This window comes from Pseudophryne corroboree (assembly GCF_028390025.1).
Source record: "Pseudophryne corroboree isolate aPseCor3 chromosome 3 unlocalized genomic scaffold, aPseCor3.hap2 SUPER_3_unloc_15, whole genome shotgun sequence".
Classification (NCBI taxonomy): domain Eukaryota; kingdom Metazoa; phylum Chordata; class Amphibia; order Anura; family Myobatrachidae; genus Pseudophryne; species Pseudophryne corroboree.
In genome coordinates, this window is record NW_026967503.1 from 18,924 (window position 1) to 42,265 (window position 23,342).

Below are 23,342 nucleotides of genomic sequence, written 5' to 3' on the forward strand. Positions count from 1 at the left end.
TGACCAGGGGAGCGTCTTACTCCCCACTGCTGACTTAAACCCCAGGGACCCAGGCCTCACACTAATCCCTGGAGTCTATGATCCCTGGAACCTAGCACTGGTGTACCGAGGTGGCAGCCGCATCAGCAACTGTTCGGTAGTCTCCCCCCCCCCACGCTATGCGGAACTGACGCCTTACCTTCTTCCCGTGCTCCGGCCACAGCCTGTTAACGTCAGCTGGACTTGCTAGTACATCCAACACAGACTTCCGCCGAAACAGCACTGTACACGTGGGTTAGTGTTGTTGCGACCTGGCGGGGAGTTGTTGGAGTAACTCTTTCTGAGGTACGTGTAAGATGCTTTTCAGAAAACTCGCTTAAGAAATGTAAGACTATAAAAATAAATGAAATAAGCTTAGGGCTGCCAAAATCAGCAACCCAAAGATCGTTGTCCGGCTCCTGCCACACCAACAAAAAAACTGAATTGCCTAAGCCAGAAAGCAGGGATATAGGGGACTGGCCCGTTGCATTCCGGGAGGCGGAAAGCTTTTGATCATTGGTGCCAATATGCTGACGTTACCTCATATCCCAATGTATATCCTGTGGATACTGCTGTGAACCCTGCAGGAGAAAAGGAGTTTATATATAGACCGGCGTGTGCTAATAGTGATACTCTCAGGAAATACCTTGCATGTAATACCATAGGCATAGGTACTGCTAGCAAACAGTATGGCTGCTGGTGACACACAGTGACATGATGTGAAGGGCGAGCAGGAGTATAATAGGGGCTCATGGCTCCTGATGTATGAGACACACCAGAGAGAGTGGGGAGGAGACTGGTCAGATCTCTGGGCTGGTAACACACAGTGACATGATGTGAGGGGGAGAGCAGAAATATAATAGGGGCTGATGGCTCCTGATGTATAAGATACACCAGAGAGTGTGGGGAGGAGACTGGTCAGATCTCTGGGCTGGTAACACACAGTGACATGATGTGAGGGGAGAGCAGGAGGATAATAGAGGCTGATGGCTCCTGATGTATGAGATACACCAGAGTGTGGGGGGAGGAGACTGGTCAGATCTCTGGGCTGGTAACACACAGTGACATGATGTGAGGGGGAGAGCAGGAGTATAATAGGGGCTGATGCCTCCTGATGTATGAGATATACCAGAGAGTGTGGGGAGGAGACTTGTCAGATCTCTGGGCTGGTAACACACAGTGACATGATGTGAGGGGAGGAGAGCAGGAGTATAATAGGGGCTGATGGCTCCTGACTCCCCCACTGGGCAGATACATTTCCCTCATTAGTTTGTACTGACAGAGGAGGGTGTAGGATAAGAGATTGCTGTAGTGACTGAGAAAGGAGAATATGTGACTCTTTTCTGTAATAAGTGTTTATTACTCACCTGTGCTGATATCTGTAGGGATTTCCTCCTCCTTACACTGCTGATCACCCTTCACATACGTCTTGTCTTCTTCCTCTATATCTTCTGCCTTTATAACAGTCACATACGTCTCTTCTTCTCCCTCTATATCTTCTGCCTTAATAACAGTCACATACGTCTCTTCTTTTCCCTCTATATCTTCTGCCTTCATATCAGTCACATACGTCTCTTCTTTTCCCTCTGTATCTTCTGCCTTTATATCAGTCACATACGTCTCTTCATCTCCCTCTATATCTTCTACCTTTATATCAGTCACTTCTTCTTCTTCTATGTCTTCTGTTTTAATATCAGACAGACGTTCTACCTAAAACACAAAAAAAAAACCACTATAATGATATTTGCATACAGTCAGTTTAAACTGAGGTGAAAAAATAAGAATTTACTCACCGGTAATTCTGTTTCTCGTAGTCCGTAGTGGATGCTGGGTACTCCGTAAGGACCATGGGGTATAGACGGGCTCCGCAGGAGACTGGGCACTCTTAAAAGAAAGATTAGGTACTATATCTGGTGTGCACTGGCTCCTCCCTCTATGCCCCTCCTCCAGACCTCAGTTAGGGAAACTGTGCCCGGAAGAGCTGACATAATAAGGAAAGGATTTGGAATCCAGGGTAAGACTCATACCAGCCACACCAATCACACCGTACAACTTGTGATAACTATACCCAGTTAACAGTATGAAACAATAATGAGCCTCATTAACAGATGGCTCATAACAATAACCCTTTAGTTACGCAATAACTATATACATGTATTGCAGAGAGTCCGCACTTGGGACGGGCTCCCAGCATCCACTACGGACTACGAGAAATAGAATTACCGGTGAGTAAATTCTCATTTTCTCTGACGTCCTAGTGTATGCTGGGTACTCCGTAAGGACCATGGGGATTATACCAAAGCTCCCAAACGGGCGGGAGAGTGCGGATGACTCTGCAGCACCGAATGAGCAATTCAAGGTCCTCCTCAGCCAGGGTATCAAACTTGTAGAATTTTGCCAACGTGTTTGAACCCAACCAAGTAGCAGCTCGCAAAGTTGTAAAGCCGAGATCCCTCGGGCAGCCGCCCAAGAAGAGCCCCCTTCCTTGTGGAATGGGCTTTTACAGATTTAGGATGTGGCAGTCCAGCCACGGTATGTGCAAGTTGAATCGTGCTACAGATTCAACGAGCAATAGTCTGCTTCGAAGCAGGAGCACCCAGCTTGTTGGGTGCATGCAGGATAAATAGCGAGTCAGACTTTCCGACTCCAGCTATCCTGGAAACATAGATTTTCAGGGCCCTGACTACGTCCAGCAACTTGGAATCCTCCAAGTCCCTAGTAGCCGCAGGCACCACAATAGGTTGGTTCAAATGAAACGCTGATACCACCTTAGGGAGAAACTGGGGACGAGTCCCCAGATCTGCCCTGTCCATAGGGAAAATCAGATATGGGCTTTTAAACGACAAAGCCGCCAATTCTGACACCCGCCTGGCCAAAGCCAGGGCCAACAGCATGACCACCCTCCACGTGAGATATTTTAACTCCACGGTCTGAAGTGGCTCAAACCAATGTGATTTCAGGAAATCCAACACCACGTTGAGATCCCAAGGTGCCACCCCGGAGGCACAAAAGGTGGCTGAATATGCAGCAAACCCTTAACAAACGTCTGAACTTCAGGCAGTGAAGCCAGTTCTTTCTGAAAGAAAATAGACAGGGCCGAAATCTGGACTTTTATGGACCCCAATTTTAGGCCCATAGTCACCCCTGCCTATAGAAAGTTCAGGAATCGACCCAGCTGGAATTCTTCCTCTCTTTTTTACTATCCTCAGTACCCTGGGTATGCGAGGAAGAGGAGGGAACACATAAACCGTCTGGTACACCCACGGTGTCGCCAGAGCGTCCCAGCTATCGCCTGAGGGTCCTTGACCTGGCGCAATATCTTTTTAGCCTTTTATTGAGGTGGGACGCCATCATGTCCACCTGTGGTTGTTCCCACCGGTGTACAATCAGCTTTAAGACTTCTGGATGAAGTCCCCACCTCTTCCGGGTGGAGGTCGTGTCTGCTGAGAAAGTCTGCTTCCCAGTTTTCGACTCCCGGAATGAACACTGCTGACAACCGATGCATCTGAAGATGCGATCCGGACCACTTGTCCAATAGATCCCACTGGAAGATCCTCGCATGGAACCTGCCGAAGGGAATGGCTTCGTAAGAAGCTACCATCTTTCCCAAGATTCGCGTGCAGTGACGCACCGACACCTGTTTTGGTTTCAGGAGGTCCCTGACCAGAGATGATCATTCCTGGGCTTTCTCCTCCGGGACAAACACCTTCTTCTGTTCTGTGTCTAGAATCATACCCAGGAACAGCAGACGCGTCGCAGGAATCAGCTGCGACTTTGTGATATTCAGAATCCAGCCGTGCTTATGCAGCACTTCCTGAGATAGTGCTACGCTGACTAGCAACTGCTCCTTGGACCTCGCCTTTATCAGGAGATCGTCCAAGTACGGGATAATTATAACTCCCTTCTTTCGAAGGAGTATCATCATTTCAGCCATTACCTTGGTAAATACCCTCGGTGCCGTGGACAGACCAAACGGCAACGTCTGGAATTGGTAATGACAGTCCTGTACCACAAATCTGAGGTACTCCTGGTGAGGTGGGTAAATGGGGACATGCAGGTATGCATCCTTGATGTCCAATGACACCATAAAATCCCCCTCTTCCAGGCTTGCAATAACTGCCCTGAGCGATTCCATCTTGAACTTGAACTTCCTTATATAAGTGTTCAAGGATTTTAAATTTAGGATGGGTCTCACCGAACCGTCTGGTTTCGGTAACACAAACATTGTGGAATAGTAACCCCGCCCCTGTTGAAGGGGGGGGGGGGGGTGGGTACCTTGATTATCACCTGCTGGAGGTACAGCTTGTGAATAGCGTCCAGTACTACCTCCCTTTCTTTGGGAGCAGCCGGGAAGGCAGATTTGAGGTAACGGCGAGGGGGAGTGAACTCGAACTCCAGCTTGTATCCCTGAGATACCACTTGCAGAACCCAGGGATCCACCTGTGAGCGAACCCACTGGTCTCTGAAGTTCCGGAGACGCGCCCTCACCGCACCTGGCTCCGCCTGTGGAGCCCCAGCGTCATGCGGTGGACTTAGAGGAAGCGGGGGAGGATTTTTGTTCCTGGGAACTGGCTGTCTGGTGCAGCTTTTTCCCTCTTCCCCTGCCTCTGGGCAAAAAGGAAGCGCCTCTGACCCGCTTGCCTTTTTGTGTCCGAAAGGACTGTACCTGATAATACGGTGCTTTCGTAGGCTGTGAGGAAACCTGAGGTAAAAATATTGACTTCCCAGCTGTCGCTGTGGATACTAGGTCCGAGAGACCATCCCCAAACAATTCCTCACGCCTTTTAGAATCAGCATCACCTGTCCACTGCCGAGTCCATAATACTCTTCTGGCAGAAATGGACATTGCATTAACTCTAGATGCCAGCCGGCAAATATCCCTCTGTGCATCTCTCATATATAAGACTACGTCTTTAATATGCTCTATGGTTAGCAAAATAGTATCCCTGTCTAGGGTATCAATATTATCTGACAGGGTATCGGACCAAGCTGCTGCAGCACTACACATCCATGCTGAAGCAATTGTAGGTCTCAGTATAGTACCTGAGTGTGTATATACAGACTTCAGGATAGCCTCCTGCTTTCTATCAGCAGGCTCCTTTAAGGCGGCCGTATCCTGAGACGGCAGTGCCACCTTTTTTGACAAGCGTGTGAGCACCTAATCCACCCTAGGGGATGTCTCCCAACGTAGCCTGTCCTCTGGCGGGAAAGGGTACGCCATCAGTAACTTTTTAGAAATCACTAGTTTCTTATCGGGGGAACCCCACGCTTCTTCACACACTTCATTCAACTCATCTGATGGGGGAAAAACCACTGGTTGCTTTTTCTCCCCAAACTTAATACCCTTTTTAGTGGTACCTGGGTTAATGTCAGAAATGTGCAACACATTTTTCATTGCCGTAATCATGCAACGGATGGCCCTTGTGGATTGTACATTAGTCTCGTCCTCGTCGACACTGGAGTCAGACTCCGTGTCGACATCTGTGTCTGCCATCTGAGGTAGCGGGCGTTTTTGAGCCCCTGATGGCCTTTGAGACGCCTGGGCAGGCACGGGCTGAGAAGCTGTATTGTCATCGAACCTTTTATGCAAGGAGTTGACACTGTCGGTTAATACCTTCCACATATCCACCCACTCTGGTGTCGTCCCCGCAGGGGGTGACATCACACTTATCGGCACCTGTTCCACCTCCACATAAGTTTCCTCATCAAACATGTCGACACAGCCGTAGAAAATGGCGCCGGTGTGCGGAGAAGCCCCGCCCCTTCATCGGCTGGCTTCTCCCGCGTTTTTTATGTATAATGGCGGGGGTTAATGCACATATACAGCTTATTAAAACTGTATTATGTGCGGTTTGCCATGTAAGGTACTCTAATTGCTGCCCAGGGCGCGCCCCCCCCCCAGCGCCCTGCACCCATCAGTGACCGGAGTGTGTGGTGTGCAGAGGGAGCAATGGCGCACAGCTGCAGTGCTGTGCGCTACCTTAATGAAGACCGGAGTCTTCAGCCGCCGATTTTCAACTTCGCATTCTGTCTTCTGGCTCTGCAAGGGGGACGGTGGCACGGCTCCGGGACCGGACGACTGAGGCTGGGCCTGTGTTTGATCCCTCTGGAGCGAATGGTGTCCAGTAGCCTAAGAAGCCCAAGCTAGCTGCAAGCAGGTAGGTTCGCTTCTCTCCCCTCAGTCCCTCGTAGCAGTGAGTCTGTTGTCAGCAGATCTCACTGAAAATAAAAAACCTAACAAATACTTTATTTTCTAGGAAGCTCAGGAGAGCCCCTAGTGTGCATCCAGCTCTGGCCGGGCACAGATACTAACTGAGGTCTGGAGGAGGGGCATAGAGGGAGGAGCAAGTGCACACCAGATAGTACCTAATCTTTCTTTTAAGAGTGCCCAGTCTCCTGCGGAGCCCGTCTATACCCCATGGTCATTACGTAGTACCCAGCATCCACTAGGACGTCAGAGAAAACACTATAATGACATTTGCATACAGTCAGATTAAACGGAGGTGAAACAGTATAATATCAGTGTATAAGACACATAGCTCCTCTACAGATCATATAGTGACAGTCACTTTGGTATATTGGGGAGACCCTAAATCTCACCTACCTGTTCCTCCTGTGGGGTCCTGTGATTCTCCTCTGTACAATCCTGGGAATACAGAGGACGGGGACATCTCTCTGGGGTATCTCTGTTACTGGGCCCATCTGTAGGAGACACACAGTGACTGAGTACAGTGTATATATGTGATTATCAGATGATGTGTGTATATAGGGGGCCCCCATACCTGCTCTCCCCTGTACAATACATGACAGTCTCCTCTTACCCAGTGATGTGAGGGGCCGGTGATTCTCCATCATCACGTCCTTGTACAGACCCCTGTGTTCCTCAATATACTTCCCCTCCTGCATGGAGACATAGACAGTGACATCCTGACACCTTATAGGAACCTGACACACACAGTGATACAGTCATCACCCAGACACGTCACCTGGTGTTACTGTATAATGTCCCATTCCCAGCAGTCACCTCTCCAGTCATCACCCAGACACATCCCCTGGTGTTACTGTATAATGTCCCATTCCCAGCAGCCACCTCTCCAGTCATCACCCAGACACATCCCCTGGTGTTACTGTATAATGCCACATTCCCAGCAGTCACCTCTCCAGTCATCACCCAGACACATCCCCTGGTGTTACTGTATAATGTCCCATTCCCAGCAGTCACCTCTCCAGTCATCACCCAGACACATCCCCTGGTGTTACTGTATAATGCCCCATTTCCAGCAGTCACCTCTCCAGTCATCACCCAGACACGCCCCCTGGTGTTACTGTATAATGTCCCATTCCCAGCAGTCACCTCTCCAGTCATCACCCAGACACATCCCCTGGTGTTACTGTATAATGTCCCATTCCCAGCAGTCACCTCTCCAGTCATCACCCAGACACATCCCCTGGTGTTACTGTATAATGCCCCATTTCCAGCAGTCACCTCTCCAGTCATCACCCAGACACATCCCCTGGTGTTACTGTATAATGCCCCATTCCCAGCAGTCACCTCTCCAGTCATCACCCAGACACCCCCCCTGGTGTTACTGTATAATGTCCCATTCCCAGCAGTCACTTCTCCAGTCATTACCCAGACACGTCCCCTGGTGTTACTGTATAATGTCCCATTCCCAGCAGTCACCTCTCCAGTCATCACCCAGACACGCCCCCTGGTGTTACTGTATAATGTCCTATTCCCAGCAGTCACCTCTCCAGTCATCACCCAGACACACCCCATGGTATTACTGTACAATGTTCCATTCCCAGCAGTCACCTCTCCAGTCAGCACCTGAATGATCTTGTTAGTGAGTTCCTGGATCTTCTGGTCACTGTGTCTCTCATGTATCAGTGACTGAGGTGGAGGCACCATGATGGTGCTCTGGGACCTGCTCAGTCCTCCTGACACATGAGCATGGCTGCTGGGTGTCTCACGCTCACCAGATGTCTTCTTCACACCTCTGTGAAATGGGGGAGACATAAATATCACTGTAAATATCCCCTCACCTCCACAGTCATGTCCCTGTACTATTACCATAGATAATAAGAATTTACTTACCGATAATTCTATTTCTCGTAGTCCGTAGTGGATGCTGGGAACTCCGTAAGGACCATGGGGATTAGCGGCTCCGCAGGAGACTGGGCACAAAAGTAAAGCTTTAGGACTACCTGGTGTGCACTGGCTCCTCCCCCTATGACCCTCCTCCAAGCCTCAGTTAGGATACTGTGCCCGGACGAGCGTACACAATAAGGAACGATTTTGAATCCCGGGTAAGACTCATACCAGCCACACCAATCACACCGTACAACTTGTCATCTGAACCCAGTTAACAGCATGATAACAGAGGAGCCTCTGGATAGATGGCTCACAACAACAATAAACCCGATTTAGTTAACAATAACTATGTACTAGTATTGCAGACAATCCGCACTTGGGATGGGCGCCCAGCATCCACTACGGACTACGAGAAATAGAATTATCGGTAAGTAAATTCTTATTTTCTCTGACGTCCTAGTGGATGCTGGGAACTCCGTAAGGACCGTGGGGATTATACCAAAGCTCCCAAACGGGCGGGAGAGTGCGGATGACTCTGCAGCACCGAATGAGAGAACTCCAGGTTCTCCTCAGCTAGGGTATCAAATTTGTAGAATTTTGCAAACGTGTTTGCCCCTGACCAAGTAGCTGCTAGGCAAAGTTGTAAAGCCGAGACCCCTCGGGCAGCCGCCCAAGATGAGCCCACCTTCCTTGTGAAGTGGGCATTTACAGATTTTGGCTGTGGCAGGCCTGCCACAGAATGTGCAAGCTGAATTTTACTACAAATCCAACGAGCAATAGTCTGCTTAGAAGCAGGAGCACCCAGCTTGTTGGGTGCATACAGGATAAACAGCGAGTCAGATTTTCTGACTCCAGCCGTCCTGGAAACATATATTTTCAGGGCCCTGACAACGTCCAGCAACTTGGAGTCCTCCAAGTCCCTAGTAGCCGCAGGTACCACAATAGGCTGGTTCAGGAGAAACGCTAAAACCACCTTAGGGAGAAATTGAGGAAGAGTCCTCAATTCTGCCCTGTCCGTATGAAAAATCAGGTAAGGGCTTTTATAAGATAAAGCCGCCAATTCTGACACGCGCCTGGCCGAAGCCAGGGCCAACAGCATGACCACTTTCCATGTGAGATATTTCAAATCCACAAATTTAAGCGGTTCAAACCAATGTGATTTTAGGAACCCCAAAACTACATTGAGATCCCAAGGTGCCACTGGAGGCACAAAAGGAGGCTGTATATGCAGCACCCCCTTGACAAACGTCTGAACTTCAGGAACTGAAGCCAGTTCTTTCTGGAAGAAAATCGACAGGGCCGAAATCTGAACCTTAATGGATCCTAATTTTAGGCCCATAGACACTCCTGTTTGCAGGAAATGCAGGAATTGACCCAGTTGAAATTCCTCCATTGGGGCCTTCCTGGCCTCGCACCACGCAACATATTTTCGCCAAATGCGGTGATAATGCTTTGCGGTCACATCCTTCCTGGCTTTGATCAGGGTAGGAATGACTTCTTCCGGAATGCCTTTTTCCTTTAGGATCCGGCGTTCAACCGCCATGCCGTCAAACGCAGCCGCGGTAAGTCTTGGAACAGACAGGGTCCTTGCTGGAGCAGGTCCCTTCTTAGAGGTAGAGGCCACGGGTCCTCTGTGAGCATCTCTTGAAGTTCCGGGTACCAAATCCTTCTTGGCCAATCCGGAGCCACGAGTATAGTTCTTACTCCTCTCCATCTTATAATTCTCAGTACCTTGGGTATGAGAGGCAGAGGAGGGAACACATACACTGACTGGTACACCCACGGTGTTACCAGAACGTCCACAGCTATTGCCTGAGGGTCCCTTGACCTGGCGCAATACCTGTCGAGTTTCTTGTTGAGGCGGGACGCCATCATGTCCACCTTTGGTTTTTCCCAACGGTTTACAATCATGTGGAAGACTTCTGGGTGAAGTCCCCACTCTCCCGGGTGGAGGTCGTGCCTGCTGAGGAAGTCTGCTTTCCAGTTGTCCACTCCCGGAATGAACACTGCTGACCGTGCTATCACATGATTTTCCGCCCAGCGAAGAATCCTTGCAGCTTCTGCCATTGCCCTCCTTCTTGTGCCGCCCTGTCTGTTCAAGTGGGCGACTGCCGTGATGTTGTCCGACTGGATCAGCACCGGCTGACCTTGAAGCAGAGGTCTTGCTTGGCTTAGGGCATTGTAAATGGCCCTTAGCTCCAGGATATTTATGTGAAGTGATGTCTCCAGGCTTGATCACAAGCCCTGGAAATTTCTTCCCTGTGTGACTGCTCCCCAGCCTCGCAGGCTGGCATCCGTGGTCACCAGGACCCAGTCCTGAATGCCGAATCTGCGGCCCTCTAGAAGATGAGCACTCTGCAACCACCACAGGAGAGACACCCTTGTCTTTGGTGACAGGGTTATCCGCTGATGCATCTGAAGATGCGATCCGGACCATTTGTCCAGCAGGTCCCACTGGAAAGTTCTTGCGTGGAATCTGCCGAATGGGATTGGAAGCCACCATTTTTCCCAGGACCCTTGTGCATTGATGCACTGACACATGGCCTGGTTTTAGGAGGTTTCTGACTAGTTCGGATAACTCCCTGGCTTTCTCCTCTGGGAGAAACACCTTTTTCTGGACTGTGTCCAGGATCATCCCTAGGAATAGAAGACGTGTCGTCGGGATCAGCTGCGATTTTGGAATATTGAGAATCCAACCGTGCTGCCGCAACACTGCTTGAGATAGTGCTACCCCGACTACCAACTGTTCCCTGGATCTTGCCCTTATAAGGAGATCGTCCAAGTAAGGGATAACTAAAACTCCCTTCCTTCGAAGGAGTATCATCATTTCGGCCATTACTATGGTAAAGACCCGGGGTGCCGTGGACAAACCAAACGGCAGCGTCTGAAACTGATAGTGACAGTTCTGTACCACAAACCTGAGGTACCCTTGGTGAGAAGGGTAAATTGGGACATGGAGGTAAGCATCCTTGATGTCCAAAGACACCATATAATCCCCTTCTTCCAGGTTCGCAATCACCGCTCTGAGTGACTCCATCTTGAATTTGAACCTTTTGTATGTAAGTGTTCAAGGATTTCAGATTTAAAATAGGTCTCACCGAGCCGTCCGGCTTCGGTACCACAAACAGCGTGGAATAATACCCCTTTCCCTGTTGCAGGAGGGGTACCTTGATTATCACCTGCTGGGAATACAGCTTGTGAATGGCTTCCAATACCGCCTCCCTGTCGGAGGGAGACGTCGGTAAAGCAGACTTTAGGAAACAGCGAGGGGGAGACGTCTCGAATTCCAATTTGTACCCCTGAGATACCATTTGAAGGATCCAGGGGTCCACCTGTGAGTGAGCCCACCGCACGCTGAAATTCTTGAGACGGGCCCCCACCGTGCCTGAGTCCGCTAGTAAAGCCCCAGCGTCATGCTGAGGACTTGGCAGAAACGGGAGAGGGCTTCTGTTCCTGGGAACTGGCTGTTTGCTGCAGCCTTTTTCCTCTCCCTCTGCCACGGGGCAGAAATGAGGAGCCTTTTGCCCGCTTGACCTTATGGGGCCGAAAGGACTGCGCCTGATAATACGGCGTCTTCTTATGTTGAGAGGCTACCTGGGGTAAAAATGTGGATTTCCCAGCAGTTGCTGTGGCCACCAGGTCTGATAGACCTACCCCAAATAACTCCTCCCCTTTATAAGGCAATACTTCCATATGCCTTTTGGAATCAGCATCACCTGACCACTGCCTCGTCCATAACCCTCTTCTGGCAGAAATGGACAGCGCACTTACTCTTGATGCCAGTTGGCAAATATCCCTCTGTGCATCACGCATATATAGAAATGCATCTTTCAAATGCTCTATAGTCAGTAATATACTGTCCCTATCTAGGGTATCAATATTGTCAGTCAGGGAATCCGACCAAGCCACCCCAGCACTGCACATCCAGGCTGAGGCGATTGCTGGTCGCAGTATAACACCCGTGTGAGTGTATATACATTTTAGGATATTCTCCTGCTTTCTGTCAGCAGGTTCCTTAAGGGCGGCCGTATCAGGAGACGGTAGTGCCACCTGTTTAGACAAACGTGTGAGCGCTTTATCCACCCTAGGGGGTGTTTCCCAACGTGCCCTATCCTCTGGCGGGAAGGGGTATGATGCTAATAACCTTTTAGGAATTATCAGTTTTTCATCGGGGGAAACCCACGCTTCATCACACACTTCATTTAATTCCTCAGATGCAGGAAAAACTACAGGCAGTTTTTTCTCACCAAACATAATACCCTTTTTAGTGGTACTTGTATTATCAGAAATATGTAAAAAAAAATTCATAGCCTCAATAATGTAACGTGTGGCCCTACTGGAAGTCACATTCGTCTCTTCATCGTCGACACTGGAGTCAGTATCTGTGTCGGCGTCTGTATCTGCCATCTGAGGTAACGGGCGTTTTAGAGCCCCTGATGGCTTTTGAGACGCCTGGACAGGCACAAGCTGAGTAGCCGGCTGTCTCATGTCATCAACCGTCTTTTGTAAAGAGCTGACACTGTCACGTAATTCCTTCCATAAGCTCAGCCACTCAGGTGTCGACTCCCTAGGGGGTGACATCTCCATTACAGGCAATTGCTCCGCCTCCACACCATTTTCCTCCTCATACATGTCGACACAATCGTACCGACACACAGCACACACACAGGGAATGCTCTGATAGAGGACAGGACCCCACTAGCCCTTTGGGGAGACAGAGGGAGAGTATGCCAGCACACACCAGAGCGCTATATATACAGGGATAACCTTATAGAAGTGTTTTTCCCCTTATAGCTGCTGTTTATGAATACTGCGCCTAATTAGTGCCCCCCTCTCTTGTTTTACCCTTTTCTGTAGTGCAGGACTGCAGGGGAGAGTCAGGGAGACGTCCTTCCAGCGGAGCTGTGAGGGAAAATGGCGCCCGTGTGCTGAGGAGATAGGCTCCGCCCCCTTCTCGGCTGACTTTTCTCCCGCTTTTTGCTGTATTCTGGCAGGGGTTAAAATACATCCATATAGCCCTGGGGGTTATATGTGATGTATTTTCGCCAGCCAAGGTGTTTTTATTGCTGCTCAGGGCGCCCCCCCCCCCCCCCCCCAGCGCCCTGCACCCTCAGTGACCGGAGTGTGAAGTGTGCCTGAGGAGCAATGGCGCACAGCTGCAGTGCTGTGCGCTACCTTGGTGAAGACTGATGTCTTCTGCCGCCGATTTTCCGGACCTCTTCTTGCTTCTGGCTCTGTAAACTGTGTACCTAAAACTAAACTTTTTCTAAGAAACTCAGGAGAGCTCCTAGAATGCACCCTTCTCGGCCGGGCACAAAAATCTAACTGAGGCTTGGAGGAGGGTCATAGGGGGAGGAGCCAGTGCACACCAGGTAGTCCTAAAGCTTTACTTTTGTGCCCAGTCTCCTGCGGAGCCGCTAATCCCCATGGTCCTTACGGAGTTCCCAGCATCCACTAGGACGTCAGAGAAAATAGGATTTTGGTACTTACCAGATAAATTATTTTCTTTGAATCCACAGGGGGCACTGGAGTTCTCTTGGGATATGGACGGTGCAATAGCAGGGATAGGCACATTTAAACATTTAAATGTGTAACCCTCCTTCCCCTTCCATACTCCCAAGATGCCTTATTGTTTTTTTGCTGAGCCAAATAGGAGCGACAGAGAGGATGAACAACGGAGAATTACATATAACATTATAACATAACGGACAACTATAAAGTTGACACAACATAACAGACAATTAGAAAGTTGACATGACAATAGATAACAATCACCTTAACATTTGAACAAGTCTGTGAAAATGTGTTACCATAAGAACTATTGAACTTACCACCAGCCAGGTGAAACTGCTCTGGATGGGTGTCCAGTGCCCCTGTGGGTGCAACGAAAAGTATTTATCTGGTATCAAAATCCTGTTTTCTTTCTAAGCCACTAGGGGTCACTGGAGTACTCTTGGGACGTACCAAAGTTTCCCCCTTGGGCGGAAGAGCTGTCTGATGTGAAAGAAGATACTACCTGTGGTAGAAAAGCAGGATTTGTCCAAAGTTCCGCTCTGTCAGTATGAAATACCAGATACAGTGGCTTGTATGACAAGGCACCCAATTGTGCAACACACCTTGCTGAAGCTAAGGCTAGGAGAAACATGGTTTTCCATGTTATAAACTTACCATTCACGAGTTGCAAGGGTTCAAAACTTGACTGCAAAAACATGCAAAACTACATTCAAGACCCATGGAGCTGTAGGTGGAATGAATGGAAGTTGAACTCTAAGGACACCTTGCAGGAAATTGTGAACTGTTGGCAAAAGAGCGAAACGCCTTTGAAAGAAAACTGACAAGGCAGAGACCTGCACCATTAGTGTCGCGAAACATAGTCCTTCATCTAACCCCGTCTGTAAAAAGAACAAAAGATGGGATAACTTGAAAGAATATGTCGGAAACATCCTAGCTTCACACCAACCGCTCGCCAAATCCTGTGATAATGAGCTGCTGAAACTGGCTTCCCAGCACGTAACATGGTTGGTATAACCAACTGTGGAATGCCCTCTCATCTTGAAAGTAGTCTCAACAGCCACCCTGTAAAACGCAGCCACGCTAAATCGGGGTAAAGGAACAACCCCTGCTGTAGTAGGTCTGGACATAGCGGGATCAGCCAGGGATCATCTGCGAGTAGACCATGGAGATCCGAGAACCACACTCTCCGAGGCCAACGAGTCGCCACTAGTATGACGGTCGTGGACTATCGTTTGATCCACTTTAGCAACCGAGGAAGCTAGAGAAATGGAAATAGATACACAAGGCTATACGGCCACGCTATGGTGAGAGCAATCACTGCCACTGTCTTTGGATCTCTTGTTTTGGACACATATCTGTCTGATGATTGTGGCGAGAAGCCATTAGATCCACCTTTGGGTAACTCCACCGTTGGACTAACATCTGGAACACTTCTGGATGTAAGGCCCATTCTCCTGGAGGAAAATCCTGCCGACTGAGATAATCTGCTTCCCAGTTGTGCACTCTTGGAATGAAGACCGCCAACAATATCACGTGGTGATGTTCGGCCCAATTGAGGATTCGAGCAACCTCTCGCATGGCCTTGTGACTTTGAGACCATCCCCTTTTTGTTGATGTATGCGACTTCTGTCGCGTTGTCTGACTGAACCTGAACAGTCTGAAACAGGAGCAAGTGAACTGCCTGACGCAGAGCGTTGTAAATTGCCCAGAGTTCCAGGACAGTGGTTAACAGTAATCTTTCTCGGTCTGAACATAGACCCTGAAACTGACAATGTTGGACCACTGCTCCCCAACCTTTGAGACTTGCGTCCATCATCAGAATTATCCAATTCCAGACTTCAAACCTTTTTCCTGCACTGAGATCTTGTATGTGGAGCCACAAGAGTAGTGATACATAACGGACAATTAGAAAGTTGACACAACAATAGATAACAATCACCTTCACATTTGAACAGGTCGGTGAAAATGTGTTACCATAAGAACTACTGAACTTACCACCAGCCAGGTGAAACTGCTCTGGGTGGGTGTCCAGTGCCCCTGTGGGTGCAACGAAAAGGATTTATCTGGTAAGTATCAAAATCCTGTTTTCTTTCTAATCCACTAGGGATCACTGGAGTACTCTTGGGACCTACCAAAGTTTCCCCCTTGGGTGGAAGAGCTGTTTGGCACCAGTAACACTAGACGGCCAAAGCTAGAAGCTGATGCCGCAGAATTATCAAACTTGTAAAAGCGCACAAACGTCTGCACTGATGGCCATGTAACTGCATGGCAAGGTTGTGTCGTAGAAGCTCTAAGGCCTGCTGCCCATGACGTTCCCATCGACTAGCATGAAAGTGTACCTGACGAATGGTCAGGTTAATCTATCTGGCCATGGTCTGTTTGGAAGCTGGCCAACCTATATTGACTGCATCATAGAGAACAAACAAAGTATCGTTATATGTACAGTTGATGTTCGGGCTACATAAACGCGGAGTGCACGTACCACATCCAATGTAGCTGGAGTACCCGAATCTTCTGAAAAACAGGAACTGTGATTGGTTGATTGATATGAAAGAAGATATTACCTGTTTTAGAAAAGCGTGATTTGTCCAAAGTTCCGCTCTGTCAGTATGAAATACCAGATACAGTGGCTTGCATGACAAGGCACCCAATTGTGCAACACGCCCTGCCGAAGCTAAGGCTAAGAGAAATACTGTTTTCCAAGTTATACTACAGCAGGGGTCGTTCCTTTACCCTGATTTAGCGCGACTGCGTTTTATGGGGTGGCTGTTGAGACCACTTTCAAGACGAGAGGGCGTTCCACAGTTGGTTATACCAACCATGTTACGTGTTAGGAAGCCAGTTTCAGCAGCTCATTATCACAGGATTACTGTCAATCAGTGTCCTGGAACTCAGGGCAATTTACAACACTCTGCGTCAGGCAGTTCACTTGCTCCTGTTTCAGACTGTTCAGGTTCAGTTGGACAACGCAGCAGAAGTCGCATACATCAACAAAAAGGGGATGGACTCAAAGTCGCATGGCCATGCGAGAGGTTGCTTGAATCCTCAATTGGGCCGGACATCACCACATGATATTGTCCTGGAGACAAGCGCACCATCTGATGAATTTGTAGATGAGAGCCAGATCACTGTGCGAGAAGATCCAGTTGAAAAGGACCTGAGTGAAATCTTCCAAACTGGAGTGTTTTGAAAGATGCTCCCATCTGTCTTACCAGTCGAATGCACAAATGCACCGAGACTGTCCGTGGTTTGAGCACTAGCAGTACTAGATGATGAATAGCATGTACTTTCTGTTGTGACAGGTAAATGCATTGATCCACCGTAATCAGAATCATTCCTAAAACTGAATTCTTTGACAATCCAACCGTACTGAACTAGTACACTGTACAACAGTAAGGCATGTTAAAGAATTTGTTGAGACGAAGCCTTGATGAGAAGGTCATCTAAGTATGGAACGATTATCACTCCCAGGGATCTGAGATTAACTATCATCACAGACATCACCTTTGTGAATACCCGAGGCGCTTGTCGTACTGCAAACTTAAGTACGCCAGATGCGGATGTGGTGGGCAAATTGGAATGTGTAAGTACGTATTCTTGAGATCCCGCAAAATCATGAATTGCTGTGGTTCTAAACCTGCAATCACTGACCGTAGGGATTCCACCTTGAATGTGTAGTGACGTACCGATTGAACCCCTTTAGGTTCCATATTGGTTTGACTGAGCCATCCGGCTTTGGTACTACAAAAAGATTGGAATAAAACCCTTGACCTTGTTGGTGTACTGGAACCTGAACCAAAACTGCTGAATGTACGAGAGACTGAACAGCGGTCTGCAGACCTACCCACTTGTCTGCTGACACAGGCAGACCTATCTTGAAAAACTGCATCGGTGATAGACAGTCAAACTCATTGAAACCTCTTAAAACAAAACTGCGGATCCACCCATCTGTGATGTCTGAAACTACGCGAAGGGAAACTTCTGAAGGTGTGCTCCCACAACTGAAGAGCAGAGATGGGCTGGAAGCCCGTCATGCCACTGGCTTGAGTCCTGACGATGGTTAGTGGTTTGTTGAAAATCACGTCCCTCTGCATGGCGGCCTGTCAAGAACGCAACCACAGCAGCTGTTGGGCTGCAAGCCGAGAACAAACTTGTCCAACGTCCAACGAAGCCGTACCTAAATACTCAACCAATTCACAAATGTGATCGGTAAGAAATATAAGCTGGTCTGAGGAAAAACCCTGTTGTAGGCCTAACCTGAGCTGTTTCATGCAACTACAGCCTTGTTAACCCAAACTCCAACTTAAACAGGTATAAGCATCACCCCTGTTGCTGTATACATGGACTTTAGCATGGCCTCCAGCTTACTCTCCGAGGGGTCTTTAAGCGTAGCTGCACCTGGGACTGGAATAGTTAATTTTAGTGAAAGTTTAGAAACTGAAGACTCCACCGATGGCGATTTAGTTGTCATAGCTTGTGGGAAAAGATATTTAGACAGAAATCATGTTGTCCCAGAAAAGTGTTTAACTGGATTTACCCATGCTTCTATTAAATGCCTATTAAGAGATATCAATAAGAAAAACACAGTCGCCCATAGTCTGCTAGCAATAAAACCTCATATGTTTCAGTGCAACCTAGCAGCTGGCGTACTGCTCTAATGAGATCATCATAGCTCGGGCTATTAGTGACCTCACTATCTGACCCCTGACCCAATGCTGAGATATCAGACGTGGCGTTGAATCGTCAGAATGTAATTATGAGACAAACGATGACCATTCTTAGAAATTGAACTATACATGGACTTTGTAACCCAGCAAAGTTCTAGAAACATCCTGAGCCCACATTGGCTGCTCACACGGTATTATCCGTGAATCAGACTTAGCCGCCTCACGGTCTTTTCGTGCAGTGGACAACTCTGACTGCAAATCAGACATTCTCACAGTTATCACAGACAAGCTGCTGTTTCTGATATTGTCATGCAGACAGACAATAATACAGTGAGACAACGTCCGCACAACTCAGTGATAATAACTGTAGTGTCTATAATACCGCGTGCACCGCACTGTGTTATAGAGGAAATCTATGGTCACTGTGCCACCTACTAAACACCCCTGCCCCCTCCAGTGGCCGTGTGTTGTAGGACTGACATATTGCTGTAGGAAGAAGCGGGAAGTAGGTGTATAACCTTTGTGTGAAAACGGCGTCCCAGCATGTGCATCTGACTATAACCTATGTACTCCCAAAAGCACTAATAACCTAGGCTTAATAGCCTGTTATGTACCTTATAGCCCTGGCCACCATCCCTTATATTTAGGGGAACCGCTGAACTACGGACCTCCATGATCTCCCCCACCGCATAAAGCAGTGAGTTGCGGCTAGCTTCTTCCACCTACACACCCCTGCAATATATACTAAGCGCCGGCTCTGAGTGACGGCGCCCAGCAGCAGCTACCCACCGTGGTCTATGCACTGCTGGAAGCTGGAGAGCAGGGAGATGTGTGATGTGACGGGCGCCCAGCAGCGGCAGTGTGATCTGTCCGCTGCTGTGAGCAGCGCTGCTGGGAGCCGCTTCCCAGTTGTCTAGAGGGGCAGATTGTAGAGGTCAGCGGCAGCACTGTTTGGAGCTGCGCTGCCAAATGCCGGGATGTCTCGTAGCTCTGTCCAGCTCCTGCAGCCATGGCTGAATCAGCTAACGCTGATGAAGGTCTATGGGGGGGCTTCTCTGTCTAAGCACAAACAAGCCTTCGCTGCACAACAGCAGCACACACTCCCGGACCCACGCTTCTTAATAAGCTGGGAAGGGAGTGTGACTGATAAAAGAAAAAATCTTTTGAAAAATTAAAAGTAAACCCTGGAATAACTCCATGATGTGACCTTCCCAGGTGAAGGCACATAAAACACTGAGGCATCTTGGGAGTATGGAGGGGGGAGGTGGGTTACTCATTAAAATAGTTAAATGTGCCTATCCCTGATATCGCACCACCCATATCCCAAGAGTACTCCAGTGCCCACTAGTGGATGAGAAAGAAATATTTGATGTCACTGTGACACTCCCAGATCCCCTTACCTCCCCAGTCATGTCCCTGTATTATTACTATAGATATAAGTGATGTCACTGTGACGCTCCCAGATCCTCTCACCTCCTACTCACGTCCCTGTATTATTACTATAGATATAAGTGACGTTACTGTGACACCCCTAGATACCCTTACCTCCCCAGTCATGTCCCTGTATTATTACTATAGATATAAGTAATGTAAATGTGACGCTCCCCCATCCCCCTCACTCCCCCTAGTCATGTCCCTGTATTATTTCTAGAGATATAAGTGATAACACTGTGACATTCCCACATCCCTTCACCTCCCCAGTCATGTCCCTGTATTATTACTGTAGATATAAGTAAAATAACTGTTATGCCAACATCCCCTCACCAGTCATGTCTCTGTATTATTACTATAGATAAAAGTGATGTCACTGTGACTACACCACCACTCCCAATGTATTATAGTAATAATAATAATAATAATAATAATAACAACAACACCAGGACACCACAAGCTGCTGTCCATGTATAATAATAACCATGCACAAAAACCTGCTACCCCAGTATTATACTAATAACAACAGGACACCCCATTCTGCTCTCCCTTTATAGTAATAATAAAATGACACCACAAGCTGCTCCCTCTGCAAAAAAATAATAATAATAGGACACAACAAGTTGTTCCCAATGTATTATAGTAGTAATAATAATAATAATAATAACAATAATAATAATAATAATAACAACACCAGGACTCCACAAGCTGCTGTCCATGTATAATAATAACCATACACAAAAATCTGCTACCCCTGTATTATACTAATAACAACAGGACACCCCATTCAGCTCTCACTTTATAGTAATACTAAAATTACACCACAGGCTGCCCCCTCTACAAAAAAATAATAATAGGATACAACAAGCTGTTCCCAATGTATAATAATAATAATAATAATAATAATAACAACAACAGGACACCACAGGCTGCTTCCCCTGAATAATAATAATGACAGGACGCCACAGTCTGCTCCCCCTGTATATTAATAATAAGCGGACACCACTAGCTACTCCTTCTTTATAATATTAATATTAAGACAACAAAGGCTGCTCCTCCTGTATAATAATAATAATAATAATAATAATAACAACAACAACAGGACACCACAGGCTTCTCAACCTGTATAATAATAATAACTGGATGCCACAGGCTGCTCCTCCTGTATAATTAAAGGACACCACAGGCTGCTCCTACTGTATAATAATAATAATAATAATAACAACAACAGTACAACATAGGCTGCTCCCCCTGTACAATAATAATAACAGGACACCACAGGCCACTCCCCTGTATAATAATAATAACAGGACACCACAGGCTGCTCCCCCTGTATAATAATAACAGGACACCACAGGCCACTCCCCTGTATAATAATAATAACAACGGGACACCACAGGCTGATCCTCCTGTATAATAACAACAACAGGACACCACAGGCTGATCCTCCTGTATAATAATAATAATAACAACAACAGGACACCAGAGGCTGCTCCCCCTGTAGAGTACGATGCCACAGGCTGCTCTTCCTGTCTATTATGACAACACAGGATGCTACCCCTGTATATTATTGCAACACAGGCCACTTCCCCTGTATATTATGACAGCACAGGTTGCTCCTCCTGTAAACTACACAACACAGGCCGCTCCCCCTGTACAGCAGAATGCCACAGGATACAACACCTGTAATGGCGGGGTCTGCATTGAATTACTGTAACGGCGGGGTCTGCGCCACCTGTATTACGGTAAGGGCGGGGTATGTGCCAATTGTATTACGGAAAACGTTGGGGTCTTGCGCCCCCTGTATTACTGTAACGGCGGGGTCTGCGGCACCTGTATTATGGTAACGGCGGCGTTCGCACCACCTGTATTATGGTAACGGCGGGGTTCGCACCACCTGCATTACGGTAACGGCAGTGTGTGCACCATCTGTATTACGGTAACGGCGGAGTGTGCGCCACCTGTATTACGGTAACGACGGGTTCAACGCCCCCTGTATTACGTAATGCAAAAGAAAAAGAGGGGTGTTCCCCCCTGTATTACGGTAACAACCGGGTCTGCGCCCCCTGTATCACTGTAATGCCGGGTGCTGCGCCATCTGTATCACGGTAACAGCGGGGTCTGCGCCCCCTGTATTACGGTAACGGTGGGGTCTGCGCCACATGTATTACGGTAACGGCGGGGGCTGATCCTCCTGTATAATAATAATAACAACAGGACACCAGAGGCTGCTCCCCCTGTAGAGTACGATGCCACAGGCTGCTCTTCCTATTATGACAACACAGGATGCTACCCCTGTATATTATTGCAACACAGGCCACTTCCCCTGTATATTATACACAGCACAGGTTGCTCCTCCTGTAAACTACGACAACACAGGCCGCTCCCCCTGTACAGCACAATGCCACAGGACACAACACCTGTAATGGCGGGGTCTGCATTGAATTACTGTAACGGCGGGGTCTGCGCCACCTGTATTACGGTAAGGGCGGGGTATGTGCCACCTGTATTATGGTAACGGCGGGGTCTTGCGCCACTTGTATTACGGAAAACGTCAGGGTCTTGCGCCCCCTGTATTACTGTAACGGCGGGGTCTGCGGCACCTGCATTACGGTAACGGCAGTGTGTGCACCATCTGTATTACGGTAACGGCGGAGTGTGCGCCACCTGTATTACGGTAACGACGGGTTCTGCGCCCCCTGTATTACGTAATGCAAAAGAAAAAGAGGGGTGTTCCCCCCTGTATTACGGTAACAACCGGGTCTGCGCCACCTGTATCACGGTAACGGCGGGGTCTGCGCCACCTGTATCACTGTAATGCCGGGTGCTGCGCCATCTGTATCACGGTAACAGTGGGGTCTGCGTCCCCTGTATTACGGTAACGGCGGGGCCTGCGCCACATGTATTACGGTAACGGAGGGGTCTGCGCCACCTGTATTATGGTAACGGCGGGGTCTGCGCCACCTGTATTACGGTAACGGCGGGGTCTGCGCCACCTGTATTACGGTAACGGCGGGGACTGCGCCACCTGTATTACGGTAACGGCGGGGTCTACACCACCTGTAATACTGTAACGGCGGGGTCTGCGCCCCCTGTATTACGGTAACGGAGGGGACTGCGCCCCCTGTATTAAGGTAACAGCAGGGTCTGCGCCTCCTGTATTACTGTAACTGCGGGGTCTGCGCCACCTGTATTACTGTAACGGCGGGGTCTGCGCCTCCTGTATTACGGTAACGGCGGGGTCTGCGCCACCTGTATTACGGTAACGGCGGGGTCTGCGCCACCTGTATTACGGTAACGGCGGGGTCTGCGCCACCTGTATTACGGTAACGGCGGGGTCTGCGCCACCTGTATCACTGTAACGGCGGGGTCTGCGCCCTCTGTATTATGGTAACGGCGGGGTCTGCGCCTCCTGTATTACGGTAACGGCGGGGTCTGCGTCCCCTGTATTACGGTAATGGCAGGTCTGCGCCTCCTGTATTACGGTAACAGCGGAGTCTGTGCCACCTGTATTACGGTAACGGCGGGGTCTGCGCCACCTGTATTACGGTAACGGCGGGGTCTGCGCCACCTGTATTATGGTAACGGCGGGGTCTGCGCCTCCTGTATTACGGTAA

At 48.7% G+C, this 23,342-nt stretch overlaps 1 protein-coding gene across 1 annotated transcript in view; it reads right to left on the bottom strand.

The window, feature by feature from the left end:
* The window catches only part of LOC134983424 (zinc finger protein 850-like), a 116,014-nt gene that overhangs the window by 16,875 nt on the left and 75,797 nt on the right, over positions 1 to 23,342 (bottom strand). Inside the window, exons 4-7 of the mRNA XM_063949106.1 lie at positions 7,835 to 8,152; positions 6,840 to 6,918; positions 6,619 to 6,720; positions 1,386 to 1,724 (exon numbers count right to left, since the gene is read on the bottom strand). Coding sequence (XP_063805176.1) covers positions 1,386 to 1,724; positions 6,619 to 6,720; positions 6,840 to 6,918; positions 7,835 to 8,152 — 838 coding nt within the window. The remainder of the gene's footprint in view (positions 1 to 1,385; positions 1,725 to 6,618; positions 6,721 to 6,839; positions 6,919 to 7,834; positions 8,153 to 23,342) is intronic.